The 19381-nt window shown below is 44.9% G+C and overlaps 1 protein-coding gene across 14 annotated transcripts in view; it reads left to right on the top strand.

The window, feature by feature from the left end:
* The window catches only part of LOC139573762 (DNA-binding protein SATB1-like), a 54061-nt gene extending 35584 nt beyond the window's left edge, over positions 1–18477 (top strand). For 11 of the 14 annotated variants that reach the window (XM_071397583.1, XM_071397586.1, XM_071397585.1 and 8 more), the window contains 3 exons: positions 14329–14538; positions 14948–14989; positions 16411–18477. In XM_071397583.1, the coding sequence (XP_071253684.1) occupies positions 14329–14538; positions 14948–14989; positions 16411–17001 (843 nt within the window). In that variant the 3' untranslated portion in view covers positions 17002–18477. The remainder of the gene's footprint in view (positions 1–14328; positions 14539–14947; positions 14990–16410) is intronic. The other 3 variants (XM_071397596.1, XM_071397589.1, XM_071397594.1) reach the window with 1 other exon arrangement.
* The last annotated feature ends 904 nt before the right edge of the window (positions 18478–19381 follow it).

Raw genomic sequence — 19381 nt, 5'->3', positions numbered from 1 at the left:
AAACAGACATTCACCAGTTCAAAAACTGAAGCGCCACATTGTGCAACTCTCCTCTCTTCTCCGACTGTTGATTTATCGCCATAATGACATGTCTCCTTTATTGTGGGTTTAGCGAACAGCAGACAGTGTTTTAACACAAAACAAACCTGTTTATATTAGCTGTGCTCTGAATGACTCTCAGCTAAAGCCTGTTATCTCGCCCAGGGAACAACCCACTCGTTGAATACCGGTTTGTGTGAGCAAAATTACCATCAGTTTAACTCTTATTAAAACGAATTAAAGAAATGCGGAGCAAGCCGTTATTATTAAAGGTTTGATATATTGGTGGAGCACAGTTGAAAATGTTTCCACAATTGTTACTTGATGAAGAAAAAGAAAATAGATTAAACGGGCCAAATTATCTGGAAATATCTGTGGAGTTTTTTTTTTTTCTCGCTGATTGGCATGATTATAGGGGCAGATATCTTTGTTTTACCAAATTGCAGTTTGATGCACAAACCATTGTTTTTGTTCAGGAGTTCAAAGACTTTTGGAAGAGAAGAGAGAAGAGGGGGAGAAAAAATATCTCTTCTCAGATTATCGTTTGTGAGTGAACAGGTTTCCACTGTGTTTCTCCCCCCTCTCTCTCTCTCTCTCTCTCTCTCTCTCTCTCTCTCTCTCTCTCTCTCTCCCTCTCTCTCTCTCTCTCTCTCTCTCTCTCTCTCTCTCTCTCTCTCTCTCTCGCTCTCTCGCTCACTCTCTTCCCTCTCTCTATCTTCTCTCTCTCTTCTCTCTCTCCTCCCTGTCTCCCTACTCCTCCATTCATGGCGATGGAGGCGGAGGGTGTGAATGTGAATTGAGCAGCAGATAAGAAGTGTGCTAATTATGCCTGTGAAAGGGGGCCTGGGAGAGCACTTATCTCTGGCTCCATCTCGTAATGGGCGCTCCCCGGGCAGCTGGTGCCCCTCCTGGCCCACACCACCACCAGGGGCAGTGGCGGCTCCACTCCGCACCAGGCCCAGACTCAGAACCAGAGACCCAGGCCCAGGCTCTGCACTTTAGCACAGTGGGGACTGCTGGTGCTGGGGTTGGAGGGCGAGGGAGTGAGGAGCTGGTGGTGGTGGATGGTGTTGGGGGATGGGTCCATCCATTGGTGTGCAGACTGGCAGGAGGAACGGGGGTTTGGGGGCGGGGGAGGCTCAGTCTCGATATGGAGGCTGGCACATGCGTGTCTGATTGGTGTGCCGTACCCCCTCTGCCCACTGCCATCCCGGCACAGTGCAGGAATTCTCGGTGGTCGCACGCTCGCATGTATGCAGCCCACCACCCTGGAAGAGCTGGCGAATGTTGGGGGGTTGAAAGACAGGAGAGCTTGGCTCAGGCAGCTATTGTGTGTGTCTGTGTGTGCGTTTGCCTCGTCTAGCCCCGCCCCTGTGAAAGATAGATAGAGCGAGGAGAGGAGGGGAAAGGAGAAGTGCGGAGAAGAGGGGAGGAGATCTGAGAAGGGGAGCAGGGGGCTGTGGAGTGGGAGAGGGTGGTAGCAGTGGTGGTCCCCTGAGTGTGAGAGCTCTAAGCAGGAGTTTAGAGATTGGCTTACACTCCAGTGTGTGTGTGTGTGTGTGTGTGTGTTGTGTGCATGGGTGTGTTGCGTGGGGGATGGGGTTTGGAACACAGCCATCCCGTCCCCTCTCAGGGCTTGTAACCACAGCAGACCTATCTTTCTGCCAGCCTTTAACTGGTAGGTCTCTCTCTCATATTCACAGTAGCATTTCAATCACCTTTTTAACCTCAACATTTTGGGTGCAGTGAGTATATACAATTGAAAATCTCCATTCCGCTGCTGGTTGACATCAAATTCAGTCATGCAGCCTATAGTATATCTTGAGACTACAGCCCATTTTGATTTATTTGTACAGCTATACATTACATTAAGATAGAATCCAATAACCTTTCATATTTCATTTTTTTGTCAAATTTCGTTCTAATCAAATTCAAAGTAGAGCCAACATTCATCTGTGGGAGATGTACTGTATACTAGTTTGAGCAGGTTGTTAGAGGGTAACTATAGTATTGAGGTAGCCTTTGTTGATGATGTAGCCTATTGGTTTGAAGCCAGCCACAGGAGACAATGCCGCCAGAATCCGCAGCTAGCATTAGGAGACGCCCCTTTAGTGATAGCGTTCGAAAAGATGGATGCTAGATTTTGATGAGAGCCCTTGTCAGTGCTAACAAAGCTGCACCGGTAGAGGTGGTAGCTAGCTAGCTATCTGTTTAAGCTAGTGAAATGGAGGCTATCCATATTGGCTAGGCTAACAGAGAGGGTGTTTAGCTAGCTGTATGTTGTTGACTGCTAAAGGAGTGGAAGCTAGCGATGGGTGGCTAGCGGTGGGAGGCTAGCCGTGGGGAGCCCCTAACATGGCTTTGGTGTCTAAACTGCCTGACACACATCCTGAGAGGGAGCTGTGATTGTCTGTATCAGAGTCCCTGCTGTCACACAACAAGCGATCCGGGAGCCCCTGTGCCACAGGGCTAGCTCTCATACCCCCCAACACACACACACAGAGTGACCAGTGGAATACAAAAAAGTAACGCCACCACCAAGTGCCTATCTCTCTCACCCTTTCTCTCTCTCTCTGTCCCTCGTTCTCTCTCTCTCCCCTGGAAGAGGCTATGCTAATTAGCCAGGCTCTAATGAGACAGAATGGCACTGATCTGGTCCGCCACTGCGCCACCAGGGGGGGGTTGGTGCAGGGATGGCAGGGGGGGGGGGGGCTGGTGTGTGCCATCTGTCACCCTGCGCCCGCCTGGCACGCAGCTCTCCAGGGGGGTGGGGGGAGGGACACTGAGTGCCTCGCTGGTCTGGAGTGGAAAGGTGGAGAGAGGGAGAGAGGGAGAGAGACAGAGGGGAGGAGGAGGGTGGTGGTGGAATTACTGGACCTGCCCCCCCTGCCTATAATTTCTGAAACGATTCATATCCTGGGTTAGTGGAATCTGTGTTGTTGTTTTTGACTGGGACAGCTTGAACGCTGTACATCCATCCCACTCATATGGCCCAACCACCTCCTTAATACTCATTGCATAGACCCCTCCTGGGTTCCTCTCTCTGCTGAGTCTAAGAGGCAGATGTTACGGGAGATGACATTTGGAACGTAGACTCACTGCTTTGACAGAATTGAACAATATCTGATCTTCTGAAGCAGGAAGAGCCTAGGGAGAAACTGTGCATGACCACCTACACCATGAGTCATGAACCTAGAGATAAAAAATGTGAGGGTTTTATAACTTGAGTATTTTTCCTTCATGGATAAAATGACTGTGGTGCTGTTATAGGGCTGATCCAGAGTGAAGTTATAAATCACCTCCCAAAGTTTCACTTCTGTTTCTGTGGTGCAACGGCCAACATAATATCTCCATTGTTTGTTTACAGACTCCGGATTGTCTCCCTGCGAAGCTGAGGCAGATTAGAAACGAGAGAGCATCACCAAAAGGGAAAGAAAGGCCATGACTGTTTATTAATTAATTAATGTATTTATCCGGTTGCTTGGTTATTAGGTTGTCGGGGAAACGGTGGCAGATCCTCTATAATATTAAAGAGACAATTTTTGGAACCGGAGGCCCAGATGTCTGAATAATTAATTTAGTGTATGAATTATCTCGCAAAAGGCAGTTCCTCCTCCTCCCTCTAAAATTAGAATTTTTCTTATTGTTTAATGGACAGAAGAATCCCCACCAGCATCTAACCCACTGCCTCTCATTTCATCAACCACCTCTAACCCCCCCCCCCCCACTGAGCATGCACATACCTCTCTACTGTACTACTCTACTGTGTGTTTCTCTCTATCTAATTCACACACTCACACCCTCTTTCTCTCCTCCGCTCTGCCCTTTTGCCCCCCTCCACCACACCTACTGTACCTACCTCCATCCCCACATTCCACTCCCCGACATTTGCCCCCCGCTGTCCCAAGTCTGAGCTAGCTCTCACCCTCCACGCCCCCGTTGCTTCTCCTTCCCAGGCCGGGCTAACAGTGTGGGGAGAGCCTCGCTCCAGCTCCAGCCCTTTCCCACTATCTCCTCTGACAGACCACACAGGGCTTGTTCTGAGGCACATTCTGGCTAATCTGATCAGGCAGGCAAATACGCCGGGAAAAGCGCTTTAATGATCCCCCTAATTACCTCAAGTCAATACCAACTGTATTATTAGACTCGGGGAAAATATTCCATTAGGGTGCCCCCTGTGGGAGTCCCCCCCGTGCGCACCGATGTCACGCGCCACGCGCCCCCACGCTTGTAATTAATTTTATTTACACACGCAGGAATGCACAAGGTCGCACCTGCAGCCCGGAGCCGCCCGACTCGGCCCGCCTAATCAGATCTGTCATAATTACCATTCTGCATGCTTCTGACACACGCCGGGAAATATTTCAATTTAACTACAGCCACAAGCTCCGGCAGATGCAGTGTAGGGATGTGTTAGTCTGTGTGTGTGTGTGTGTGTGTGTGTGTGTGTGTGTGTGTGTGTGTGTGTGTGTGTGTGTGTGTGTGTGTGTGTGTGTGTGTGTGTGTGTGTGTGTGTGTGTGTGTGTGAGAGAGCGAGAGAGAGAGAGAGAGAGGAGGAGAGAGAGTAAGAGAGAGAGAGGGAGAGAGGGGAATTAAATGGGGAGACAGGACCTATTCGAATGCTTGTTTGCTCCCGCTTTCTATTTCTCTATCTCTCGCTCTCGTTCTCTTTCACTCTCTCTCTGTCTCCCTCTCTCTCTCTCTCTCTCTCTCCTTCTACTTGTTTCTCTTCAGACCCTGTCTCTCACCTCTCTCTTACTACGCACATGATTCCACAAAGTAGACTTCTCATCCTGTATAGCTATGACTTTCCACATCAGTTCTCATTTCATACAGAGGGTTAAGACGTCCCTCACATCTCATACATATAATTAATTGAGACCCTTGATTTTGACCAAAGTTCCTATTTGGAGATTTGAACAAATTTAACAGTCCCTTCCATCTGACAGCAAACATGTAGACCAATTACAGATATGGCGTTAGCTGTTAGCTGACATACACAATTTGCAGGTTTTCTGCTATTTTAATCCATAATTCACTAAGATCAGCCATGATTTATCAGCTTAGTTATGCTCTGATATTAGCAATTAAACTCCAGCTTTGAATTAAATGTCACTCAAGTGGTTATAATTGATGGAATCACACTCCTCGTAGGTGATTGGTGTGTTCCTAATTCAGATGCTGTTTAGCTCTGAAACTTCCTTCTTCTCTCTTCCTCTTTTGTGAGTTAGTGGTCCTTTGTGCATTCATTCACTCTCTTACTTGTTCTCCTGTTTCTGTAGCTGCCTCAATACTGTTGTAGACTCCATAGAAGATGTAAACAGAGGGATACTATAATGTTGAAGAGATTTTACTGTACTCTCTCTCTCTCTCTCTCTCTCTCTCTCTCTCTCTCTCTCTCTCTCTCTCTCTCTCTCTCTCTCTCTCTCTCTCTCTCTCTGTGTGTTTAATAGTTATCAAAACCAGAATATCTTGATTGATTTTTTTCTACAGTCAACTGAACATGCCTCCTAATGTTTGACAGAGAGCATACAACAGAGAGACAGAGAGACCCGGGCATACAACATAGTGATTTGTTTTGTCATTTTGTAGCGTGGCAGAGCAGAGCACAGATGTGTCATGTTCTGTATTTCAGGATTGTGACATTTCATTGACCTGCTCTGGTCGTTCTGTCCCAGTTCTAAGTGTTCCCGTTTTAGGAATTCATACTGCAACTGTGGCAATCTGTGACGATGAACCGATTGCCATTGTTCTGAGAGTAAATGCTGAGAAAGAGAACGTTTCCTGCACAATCATGCTTTCACTCCGCAGCATATGTGCAATGTAGATGTTCCAGTCTGCTATTGTTGACAACTGGCGCATTGTGATGCGAGAGGGCATGACCTTTCACTCAGTAAACGCTGATATCACGTTTCCCAGCTGGTGTCTTTGACATCATGTATCTTCCACTGCGGGTCTGAAATGTGTCGGTCAAGACTTCCCATGTTGCAATTTGAAAATGAATGCAGGGAAACAGGTTTCCTTGTTTGTTTCAGATTGAGCAGATGTGGGTATGTATGCATACTCTACTGTTGACATTCCTGCAACGGGGTTAGGTAACCAATCTGGCAACCGATTCGAAGGAATTCCACTTTGACAAGACATTAATGCATGTTTTTATGTAGCTACAGGTTAAACTCTGTATAAATGTCCAAAATAAGGGATTGAAATTGCAGGTGACATTATATTCTGTTGAGCAATATATTTCCTACTAAGGATTCACAATTTGACTGGATTGTTTTGTGTACAAATCCTTCAACACAAATCATCACTTTTCATTCCTTGTTTCTAAAGCGTGTTAATTGATAGATTCATTCTATAGCACAAATGCTCGTGGACGGTCAGGCCCCAGTCCAATGAGTTCTATTGCAGGGAGTCAGATGGTTGAGTTATGAACAGTCAAGAGTATTACCATGTATTACCATGCGCAGAACAATCCCCTGCAGGATCAGTGAGTAAAGCCCAGGAGCTGAGCTCTACCAGGTGGAAATAATGTAATGCTGCACATAGACATCTGCATGAGCTCTTTCACGGTTCACTCTACTTGTGTTACCATTGACTTAAGGTGAATCCTGAAAACAATTGCAAAACATGCAAAACAATAGCTGTATACTTACGTTGAGGAGTTTACCACAAGAGTCACAGGCTTCATCAATAAGTGCATACAGTGCATTCGGAAAGTACTCAGATCCCTTGATTTTTTTTATTTAATCAATTTTAGAATAAGGCTGTAACATAACAAAATTTGGAAAAACTGAAAACTTTAGCACTGAAGACGATGTCTTCCCCACAGTTACTATAAGAACATATCCAAACCAAAAAACATGTATAGTTGAAGTCAGAAGTTTACATACACTCAGGTTGGAGTCATTAAAACTCATTTTTCAACCACTCCACAAATTTCTTGTTAACACTATAGTTTTGGCAAGTCGGTTAGGACATCTACTTTGTGCATGACACAAATAATTTTTCCAACAATTGTTTACAGACAGATTGTTTCACTTATTATTCACTGTATCACAATTCCAGTGGGTCAGAAGTTTACATACACTAAGTTGACTGTGCCTTTAAACAGCTTGGAAAATTTAAAAAAAATGATGTCATGGCTTTAGAAGCTTCTGATAGGCTAACTGACATAATTTGAGTCAATTGGAGGTGTACCTGTGGATGTATTTCAAGGCCTACCTTCAAACTCAGTGCCTCTTTGCGTGACATCATGGGAAAATCTAAATAAATCAGCAAAATAATTGTAGACCTCCACAAGTCTGGTTCATCCTTGGGAGCAATTTCCAAACGCCTGAAGCTACCACGTTCATCTGTACAAACAATATTACGCAAGTATAAACACCATGAGACCACACAGCCATCATACCACTCAGGAAGGAGACGCGTTCTGTCTCCTAGAGATGAAGGTACTTTGGTGCAAAAAGTGCAAATCAATCCCAGAACAACAGCAAAGGACCCTGTGAAGATGCTGGAGGAAACAGGTACTAAAGTATCTATATCCACAGTCAAACGAGTCCTATATCGACATAACCTGAAAGGCCGCTCAGCAAGGAAGAAGCCACTGCTCCAAAACCGCCATAAAAAAGCCAGACTACAGTTTGCAACTGCACATGGGGACAAAGGTTGTACTTTTTGGAGAAATGTCCTCTGATCTGATGAAACAAAAATAGAACTCTTTGGCCATAATGACCATCGTTATGTTTGGAGGAAAAAGGAGGAGGCTTGCAAGCCGAAGAACACCATCCCAACCGTGAAGCACGGGGGTGGCAGCATCATGTTGTGGGGGTGGTTTGCTGCAGGAGGGACTGGTGCACTTCACAAAATAGATGGCATCATGAGGTAGGGAAAATTATGTGGATGAATTGAAGCAACATCTCAAGACATCAGTCAGAAAGTTAAAGCTTGGTCGCAAATGGGTCATCCAAATGGACAAAATGGCTTAATGGCTTAAGGACAACAAAGTCAAGGTTTTGGAGTGGCCATCACAAAGCCCTGACCTCAATCCTAGAGATGATTTGTGGGCAGAACTGAAAAAGCGTGTGCGAGCAAGGAGGCCTACAAACCTGACTCAGTTACATCAGCTCTGTCAGGAGGAATGGGCCAAAATTCACCCAACTTATTGTGGGAAGCTTGTGGAAGGGTACCCAAAACGTTTGACCCAAGTTAAACAATTTAAAGGCTATGCTACCAAATACTAATTGAGTGTATGTAAACTTCTGACTCACTGGGAATGTGATGAAAGAAATAAAAGCTGAAATAAATAATTCTCTCTACTATTATTCTGACATTTCACATTCTTAAAATAAAGTGGTGATCCTAACTGACCTAAGACAGGGCATTTTTACTCTGATTAAATGTCAGGAATTGTGAAAAACTGAGTTTAAATGTATTTGGCTAAGGTGTATATAAACTTCTGACTTCAACTGTATTGCCTACTGGGCCAGAGTTACCGCTTTCAAGAAATGGGACACTGACATGGACACAAGAAAGCCCGCTACGACCTCCGACGAGACATCAAACATGCAAAAGGACAATATAGGAGGAAGGTGGAATCCTATTACACCAGTTCCGACGCTCGTTGTGTGTGGCAGGGCTTGCAGACGATAATGGATTGCAAAAGGAAACGCAGCCATGAGTTGCCCAGCGATGCAGAACTCCCAAACAAACTAAATGCCTTTTATGCTCGCTTCGAGGAATATAACACTGTGCCTTGCGTGAAAGTTGCTGTTTTTCCAGATGACTGTGTAATCTCGCTCGCCGTGGCCTATGTGAGAAAAACGTTTAAACAGGTTAACAGTCACAAGGCCTCCGGGGCAGACAGAATACCAGGGCACATTCACAAAGTACGCGCAGACCAGCTGGCAAGTGTTTTCACTGACAATTTTAATCTCTCCTTGTCCCAGTCTGTAAACCCAACATGTTTCAAGCTGACCACCATTGTCCCTTTTCCCAAGAGCTCCAAGGTACCCTGCCTAAATGACGATCGTCCTGTCGCACTCACATCTGTAGTTATGAAGTGCTTTGAATGGCTGGTCATGACACACATCAACACCATCATCCCAGACACCCTACACCCACTCCAATTCACATACCCCCTGGGACTGAACTCCTCCCTCTGCAACTGGATCTTGGACTTCCTGACGGGCTGGCACCAGATGATGAGGGTAGGCAACAACACCTCTGCCACGCTGACCCTCAACACTGAGGACCCTCAGGTGTACGTGCTTAGTCCTGTACTCCCTGTTCACCCATGACTGCATGGCCACGCATGACTCCAACACCATCATCAAGGTTTCTGACAATACGACGGTGGAAGACCTGATCACCGACTGGCTGCATCACCGCCTGGTATGGCAAATGCACCGCCCTTGACCGCTAAGCCCTACAGAGGCTGGTGCGGACAGCCCAGTTCATCACTGGGTCCGAGCTCCCTGAAATCCATGACCTCTGTATCAGGCGGTGTCAGAGGAATGCTCGAAAAACGTCCGAAGACTCCAGCCACCGAAGCCATAGACCGTCCGGCAAACAGGCTCCGAGACAGCTTCTACCCCCAATCCGAAGACTGCTAAATAGCAAGACTGCTAAATAGTCAATGAATGGTACTTGAAGTATCTGCACTGACTCTATCTTGCACTGACACTCTACATTGACACTCCCACACAAAAAACCACGGACATTCAACATACAATAAATACACACACACACATAACAAATAGACGCATACCGACACAACACAAACACACATACATACACATTACACACACACACACTTTTATACTCATCATATGGTGCTGCTGTTCTTTATTTTACTCTTATTATTATCTATCCTGATGCCGAGTCACTTTACCCTGCCTTCATGTACATATCTACCTCAAATGCCTAGTACCTCTGCACATTGATCTGGTACTGCTACTTCCTGTATATAGCTCCATTCTTGTGTATTTTATTTTATTCCTTGTGCTACTATTTTATTTTATTATTATTTTTTAACTCGGCCAATGTGACAAATACCATTTTATTTTATTTGACGTATTTGTACTACTTACTCTACTTTTAAGTGCTTCAAAATCTTTACTCATTGTTTTATTACGGAATGAGTGAGACGGGTAGAAGGAATCCCAACTCTAGTCAGCACTGTGAATGCATGCTAAGAGTGTAGGATTTTTCAGGATGGCCACATGGTAGCTAGACCTCCAGTTCCCCCGGGGAAGAATGGTTGAGTTCAATTAAGGGCCTCGACCCCATTTCCCCCTTGTTCCCCCCCTCTCCTCTCTCCACGCCAAGACTATTTGAATAGGCGCTCGGACCTGCCTTATTTGCATATTAAGATTTCCTCACACACACAAAACATTGGGTCCGTTTTCCACAGAAATGTTTTGCTTATTGTTGCGGGAGATTCTCATATGCTGAACATCAAGCAGGTTGGTATTTCCCGTCAACAGATGGGCATGGTGCCGTATTTACAACCGAGTGATGGTAACTGTGTGGGGTGAACGCGCTCTAAGGTGATGCTCTTGCAGAGGAGAAACAGGTTTGAACATACCGTGTTATCAGCTGCATTTATCTGCATAGCATTGTCTGCTAGTGGAGCTGGGCCCTATGCCAGGTTTAAGGAGGGAAAGACAATAATGCTTTGTCTCTCCTACTTTTTATTTCTCTCTCCCTCTCGGACAGAGATGTGAGTCTGGCTGGCTCTCTGCAGCTCTCAATCCCTCCTCTGACAAGTTCCTCAAGTCCAGCCACAACAATGGATCGCAATCTTTTTCTCCCAACTGTAACAGATGTTTTGCTTCTACAAGGTCAAATGTGCTTTTGTTTCAGTGTAGACAATTATTGTATAAAGCACCATATTCAATTTGATTGTGTTATAATCCCCCCACCCCCCACCCCACCTAACAAAAAGAGAATCACAGTTGATGGACATCTGCCGGCTTATTTTTCGGTGGTGGACTGATGGGGCTCATAATGACCAAATGAGATTAGAGATAGGTGTTGGCCCTGCCGTGTGACTGTGGAGGTAGGCCTCTCTCTATCTCTCTCTCTCATCTCTCTATTTCTATCTCTCTCTCCATCTCTCTTTTTTCCATGCAGGGTTTCACAGCAGAGTGTTGTTTATTGATGCAGTAGTGTGCGTCCATGTTGTGGAGGGAGAAGGGAGGGAGGTGAAGGGAGAAGGGAGGGAGGTGAAGGGAAGAGGGATGGGCGTGAATACCGGGCTGTTCCCTGACAGAGCAGGCCTATGCTCTCATTGGCAACTTGTGGCTGCCACAGACACACACAAACATGGTACGGTGTGCCGCTGCGTAGTTGGGTGAATCTTGCGCATGAATTCAGCATTGTGTTGGGAGCGAAATAATTAAGAATGCCCAGTTGCTATTTATACTGTGCTAAACAATGGGAGCTCTGCTGGGCTGCGTGAGGCCTGCTGCTGATGAGTATATTACTCTGTCATTCTGCACCTCTTGACCCCCTCAGCCCGTGTGCTGACGGTCAGATTGGACGAAAAAACAGGCAGGGTGGTCACTCTCCTCACCTCTCCATTCTCCATGCTAATCATTATGAATAATACATTTTTATTTATAGAGAGCTCTTCACTAACTCTGAGAGAGTTCGAGGTAGTTCAGAATTGGTGAGCAGTGTAAGTACAGCGTATTCAAACAGTGTTGTTAGGGGGGAAATGAACAATATGGACGTAGTACACAGAGCAACAGAGATGTTTGGTTCTTATTGTAAGTGCCTGTTTCAACACAGTAACACAACATGCATTGTGCTGCCAACCTAATAACTATTACACCAATTGATGCTGCTTATACATTTCTGCAAAGTCTATCTAAAGCTTCGAAAGTCTGCACAATTTCAAATAGAAGTTGAAACAATGGTTAAGTCATAGATATGATAGTAAGCTGGAACACCATTTTGGATTTTTCCACCATGTCACATTGTCATTGTGGTTATTAGACAGAAATTCTCACTCCAAATGAAGTTTTCACATCACGTTTTTTTTTACCTAAACCAAGTTTTTTCCCCCCTGAGTTTGCTGGCAAGAGAGCCAAGTGCCACCTCCTCTGACCAGCTCTCACACCTCTCTTTCTTCCCTCAATGCTTCTGCCAGGCCTGTGGAAGCAATGCAATTAGACAAACCAGGGAAAACGCTGACTGCCCACTTGTGTGGGGACGACTGAGGGAAGCTGCCATTTTGACATTAGCTACACTTTTGTGATAATTTTATCAGTTTTTGCGTAAATGTTAAACTTCTCTGCGCCAAACTTCCTTTACTTTAGTCGTACAACATTCTATCAACGAGCTTTCAGCAAAATATGAATAGCATAGTGACAACATATTAAGACTTTACCTCTTGTTTTTACTGTAGTTATTTTGAACTAGCTAGTTCATTTATGTGAGGACTTCCCAGAATTACTATGGGGGTTCATGTTGGCCTTTGTTTGACTGACTTTAGTACATTGGGTTTAATCCTGCTGGTTTGGGGAGTGTTTGAGTTGGATTACTTCATCGCGGCCTTGGTAGTGTGGTTCAGTTCTAGCTAGGAAGAGGCAGGGAGGCATGTAGGGGTGAAAAGAGCGGTGTTCCTCAATACCGAATCAGCCGAAACCAACAGACATCAAAGTGGTAACGCGGTCCAAATCCCTCTGCATTCAAATTAAAAAAGGCAACAATAAACGTGGCAGAAGAACAAGGTGGACACGCAGTCTTTAGGTCTTTCTACCCCTCTCTCTCTCTTTTTCTCTCTCTTTCTCTCTCTCTTTCACTCTCTCTTTCACTCTCTCTTTCTCTCCATGTCCTTCTTTCTCTCACACTCTCTCTCCCTGTCTTTCTTGCTCTCTCTCTCTCTCTCTCTCTCTCTCTCTCTCTCTCTCTCTCTCTCTCTCTCTCTCTCTCTCTCTCTCTTCCTTGTTCTGTCCCCCTCTCTCTTTCTCTCTCTCTCTCCCTCCCTTGCTCCCGGCTTTCTCCAAAACCCTCCTGGGTTTGATGTGGCTTAGGGGAGGAGTTGGAACAGGGGACAACAGAAATGCTGAGTTATCTCTTGCATGCAGTGTGGTGGCGTGGCTCTGCCCCTGTGTGTGTGTGTGTGTGTGTGTGTGTGTGTGTGTGTGTGTGTGTGTGTGTGTGTGTGTGTGTGTGTGTGTGTGTGTGTGTGTGTGTGTGTGTGTGTGTGTGTGTGTGTGTGTGTGTGTGTGTGTGTGACCAGCGCAGTGTAATCCTGTGGAAATGAAAGGTGCTGCCGCACACTGGCTGGGAGATTACAGTACTGCTCTGTCACGCTGCCAGGACAGACTACCGGCTGAACAGCTTCATCGCTCTCCCTTCTCTCCTCTTTAACTCCCTCTCCCCTCCCTCGCTCTCTTTCTCTCTCTCTCACACACACTCACATTCTCGCCCTCCCTCAATGAAGCTGCTTTCCCTCCTTCCCTCCCTTCTGCCCGTTACATCTCTCTTTTAGCCACGGTCATTTAAAATTCCCTATTTTTCTGTCTGTTTCTCTTCCTTCCATTCTCTCTGTGTCTCTTTCTCCCTCCCTCTCTCTCTCTCTCTCTCCCTCTCTCTCTCTCTCTCTCTCTCTCTCTCTCTCTCTCTCTCTCTCTCTCTCTCTCTCTCTCTCTCTCTCTCGCTGGCTCCCTCGTTCTCTACTCTTCATCTCACACAATTTTTTCTCACCCTCTGCTTCAGTTCTGTCATGGTGATCACCCCCCTGCCCTGCCCTCACACGGCCCAGTTGAGTTCCCTCCACATCCAGTGCTGTATAACTGAGTCACAGGACCTCATTACAGAGCTCCATAGATGGGCTCGGTCTCTACCGTACTGTACCGCTCAGCTGCACCCACACAGTCACACACACAAGCTTCCTTTGACTGGGGCTTCTCAGATACATGCTCTGTGTAAATTAATATTGTGTAGCTACAGTCCTCTATGGCCCACAGTCCCATCTCTCATGGCCCTCTGCTGGGCTAGAGTATAATGTTTCCTGTAAACTGTTAAATGTGTCCTTCATTTTGTGCTACATAGAATGAATACTACATACATGTGTATGTTGTCATACCTAATGGTCCCATAATGTGTTCTTTTGCTGCTTTTTGAATTGTATTATATTGGCATGTTACAGGAATGGGCTAAAATGTATAGCTAAGGGTATACTCTCCGCCCCTGGTTAGGGTTTCTTTCTGTGTGAGTACAGCAGTTAAAGTGGAGGGTTAGGCTAAACCTCTCTCTCGTTTCCTTTCGGTAAAGGGCTGGCTGTGTGAGCTTCTGCGCTGGAAGGAGGACCCCAGCCCGGAGAACCGTACGCTTTGGGAGAACCTGTCCATGATCCGCCGCTTCCTGAGCTTGGCCCAGGCGGAGCGTGACGCCATCTACGAACAGGAGAGCACGGCCGGCCAGCAGCAGCACCACGCCGACCGGCCCCCGCACACAATGCACATGTCCACTGACCCCATGCAGGTGAGGAGGCAAAGACGTGCACATTAATACATACATGCCCGCACACAATGCACATGTCCACTGACCCCATGCAGGTGAGGAGGCAAAGACGTGCACATTAATACATACATGCACACACACAATGCACATGTCCACTGACCCCATGCAGGTGAGGAGGCAATGACGTGCACATTAATACATACATGCCCGCACACAATGCACATGTCCACTGACCCCATGCAGGTGAGGAGGCAAAGACGTGCACATTAATACATACATGCACACACACAAGCGCATAATACACATAGACATGTACATACACACATACACACACGTACCTATGTGCAGTGGACACGCATACACATCCATTGGAGATGAGAGGAGATACACACACAAGCACAGACACCAACTCTGATGTCTGTACCCACAGAACCCAACTCTGATGTATATGTCCCACACAGATCCACTACAGGTGAGAGAGAGAATTTGTATTCTTTCATTTCTGTTGTGATTTCAAATAAGCAACCAGTATTATCCCTTAGTTTTACATTGTAATTATCTGGTGTTCGTAATAACCAGCAGTAAGGGGACATTTCTACAAATTATCTCTATTAATCACAAACATAGTAATAGTCAAAGTTTGTGTTTTTGATGAAATACTTTTAAAATTTACTCTTATTTTTAACTTATCTAAGTTTTATTTTTAAAAGGCAGCTTGCAAATGAACACAAAAACCTGAGACCCACTTTAAACTTTTAAAATTGTGAATTGTTAACATAAATACTGAATGGCTGATCAGTTATTTTGTTAGCCAGAAACATATAAAAGCACCAGTGTAGAAATACCAGAATCAGATTTCTCTCATCGAGCCTAATATCAGATTAAAAAAGTGAAAAGAAATGACCAATTTGGGATACTTCGCAGAAAAGTTAACCGCTAATGAAATAGAAATGTTTTGGCTTCCAGTAAAATGTCTCAGTACTGTAATGCATAGAGGAACTACTGACACTTGCAATTCATAGTGCTTATTGGTGTTGGCGTTGAACCTCTGTCAACACAGGTCAGTCTATTTATTAAAAAGCTTGTTCTCAGGAGAGACCTGTTGCAAAGCAGTGATTCACAGACGTGGAGAGAAGCTTCCCTTATTAAAGCTCCCTATATGTGTGTGTTCTTGTGTAAAATGGGATCTTTGGTGTGAATATGTGCAGCTGGCCGGTAAGCTATCTGTAAAGTGCTGTGTTATCTAAACTTCATTACCAAACTCCAATTGGAGTGAGTCTGACTCAGGGGAAAAAAACTGTTGTGTGTTCAATAGAAAGCACGAGTTGCCCACTCAACCCTCTCTCCACGCTAACAATGAGACATTTTAGGAGTAATGTGTCATGTGTTTACACTAGCGGGATACTGACGGCAAAGCAAAGCCATCGTTAGCATTCTCACACCCATGGCAATCGGCGGCGATCGCGTTTTGAATTGTACACACATTGAGTTTGTTTATCGTGGTCTGGCAATATATTTTGAAGGGGGCCTGATAAGCTCGACAGTACCAACCAGAACGGAAAGTTTCCGTGTGAATTCTCGGCGTCTCAGTGTCTTTGTACGTGTTTGCATGCGTGTGTGTCATGTGTGTGTGCGCGTGCAGGTTTGTATGTGAGTACTGGTGCCTCTACCCCACAATGAAAGACAATTTCCGCATGAAAAAAAATCTCAAGGACTGATTACATTCAATAAGATATTACATGGAAATTCCTCCAGTGGAGCGCCTGTTCTGTGCACAGTGGGCCCATTTTTCTACACAACTCAATTGATTTGAATGAAAGGCGTTATTAAGTCGCCGATAAGTGTTCACTGATAACATCCTGTCTCTTGTCGTCCCCCCCTTTCCCACTACAGTCTCAGACCCATCAACCGCCACAGCAGCAGCACCAGCCCCCCATGTCCCTCCAGCACCCCTCCCAGCCTCCACTGTCCCAGCAGCCCATGCAACAGCAGCAGCAGCAACCACCCATGGGCCCCCGGCTGCCCCCTCGCCAGCCCTCCACCGCTTCCCCGGCAGAGACAGAGGACGAGGGCCGCGGCGGCGGGGGCACCAAGGCTCGCTCCGGCGGGGGCAAGATCTCCCACGAGGCCCTAGGCATTCTGCAGAGCTTCATTCAGGACGTGGGGATGTACCCAGACGAGGAGGCCATCCACACCCTATCGGCCCAGCTGGACCTACCCAAGCTCACCATCATCAAGTTCTTCCAGAACCAGCGCTTCTACGTCAACCACCTGGCCAAGCCGCCCAAGGAACCCAGCAACAGCAGTAGCAGCAGCCCGGCCTTTGAGGAGGAACTGTCGGAATTCAGGGAGGGCAGCGCCGAGCTGCTGAAGGAGCTGGAAGAGAATACACAGACCAACAGCACCATCTTCTCCATCAAGATCGAGGAGCACCTGGCCCGCGCCGAGGCCCTCTCAGAATCTGACCACGAGGCCAAGGAGTAGAGAGAGCAGCCCCCAGTCTGAACACTGTGCTGAAAGAGTAGTGTTGCTATACACACAGAGACTGAATGCAATGCTAAAGGGTAATGGTCTGGCTAGCGCAGTGCGGACGCTGCGAGAGAAAAGAGTAGTGTTTTTATCAATACAGAGTCTGGACTCTATGCGTACGATTAGCGTTTATATATCAATGCAGACTGAAAGGCTACGCAACGCTAGCATTCTCACGCTGGAAACCGCTCCATTTCCACAGACTACAGTAATACGAATAAGTATTGCTTTTTCTGATTTTGTAAAACTTGTATTATTCACTGTAAAGACTGATGCATCATTTAAATAACCTGCACAAAAAATTATTCAAAGTATGTTGCCGTGGATATTTGCTGACTGCACTTAATGTCTGTTGTTTTACACTGATTTCCTTTCTTTTTGAGCTACTGATATTATAATAAAAAGCCCCCATGGAGTTTGATAGGACTTTGATAGGTGTTTACGTATGTGGTGTCAACTGGATTTTTTCAAATGCATATGAAATCGAGGAACAAGTGGATGACAAGGCCTTAATGATGAGGTACTAAGTCTGGAAGCCTGCTGGCAAATTAGTTATTCTTTGAAAAAGCGAAAAACATGACGGTGATTACGGATCACTCAAACTCTGGAACCCAAAACGCACCCCAAGTGCGTCGCCGAGAATAGCTCAATCGTTACATATTATTTGTTAGGAAGAAATATAAATATATATATAGACATTATATTAACTGTAAAAAAAAATACAGTCTTAAAGAAACTATGCCAATAAATGCCTTGTACTATATGGCACTGCCGATTAGATTATTTTGCAAAACCTTTGTCACTGTAACTTTTTGAATCAGCCACACAGTTTAAAAATGTGAATCACAAACTCTGTTTTTTGTTGTCTTCTACATTATTTATTTGCAGTTCATGCAGTGTTTCTGATGTAATTACTTTTTGGGGAAAGTTTATTACATAGCGCTTTTTTTATTTCACTGATCCTTTTCTATTTATAAATGTCATTTTGATGGGCAGTAAAAACAAAAAGTGTCTTAACGTTTTAAATGGAAGATGTGCTTTAAAGGTTGCCTATAAAAGTGCTGTATGTCAAGCAACTCATGCTACAAGCTTCACAATTAATGTTGTATGCAATTTTTACTATCATGCAAATAAGCATAGGTAAATTACTAACCTATAGAACACCTTAGAGAGAAAAACATATGCAATCTGTGTGAATATTGATGTCTGCAATGTGTCTTCCTTTGGTTAACAATCCAATTCAAGCTATTCCTGTATAAATATCCTGTATACATTTTTTTTTCTTTTTTATGAGTTTATTTCAATGAGAACATCAGTTATTTTGTTACAACTGACTGTTTTATAAGTGTTTCTCGGTTTCTTTATGCAGAAATTGTCTAACTAGGAGTGGTTCTTTATTGTTAATTACACAATTAAACTGTTTGTATTGTACCCCAGATTCTTGCCATTCATGTGACCACGCTACTTGCACCTATAGAACAAGGTTTCACTTACCATATTCAACAGTATGTATCAACATATAACGACTTTTCAGTGAAATTAGTTTATTTTTTATCCTAAAAAGTGTAATACTTGTAAGTATCACAATTTATAATTGTCCTTTTTTTATTTCTATGCAAACGTTAACACTTTTAACAATATGTGCATATCCAGTACCTTTGAAAACCACTGTACATGAGCTCCACTCTTGCATCTTTTATCTTGATACTCTCCTGAGAATCTGAAGTAGCTGTGAGACCTGAAAAATAAATACAAGTGGGATGTTAATTCCTGTGCTAACGAAGCCCTCTACAGGGAGATAATGTGTCAAAACAGCACAGGTTCCCTGACCTCTCTCTGAACCCCAGGTGAACTCAGGTGTCTGTCTGCTACACACAGAAATTACCTTTACCTGTTAACACCCTCGGATATGTGCCAGCCAGTCTGGGCTGGATTCCCTCTAGGTTTTGCTCTTTTTCTCCTTTTCAAAATAAAGGCCAGTGTAACATTGTGCGTGTTTGAAGCAAAGGAGGAGAAATGCACAGATTCTTGAATCACATTTTCACATAAGGGGATTGATTCTAAGGGGTTCAATCACCAGAGATTTGAGTTCTTGAGCACTTTAGGTTATTTACAATTCAAGGGGAAATGGTCACAGTAGTTTAACATACACTGTACACTCTTAGAAGAAAAGGTGCTATCTAGAACTTAAATTGTTCTTCGGCTGTCCTATAACCCTTTTTCCTAAGAGTGTACATACCAGGGTTGGGATCAAATTGGAATTGTGTTACAAATGGCTCTAATTCCAATTAGAATCTTGAATTTGAATTTAATTTGAATTGGCCACACTCCACAT

Source organism: Salvelinus alpinus, chromosome 4 (genome assembly GCF_045679555.1).
Source record: "Salvelinus alpinus chromosome 4, SLU_Salpinus.1, whole genome shotgun sequence".
In the NCBI taxonomy this organism is placed as follows: domain Eukaryota; kingdom Metazoa; phylum Chordata; class Actinopteri; order Salmoniformes; family Salmonidae; genus Salvelinus; species Salvelinus alpinus.
This window is presented reverse-complemented; position numbering and strand designations above follow the sequence as displayed.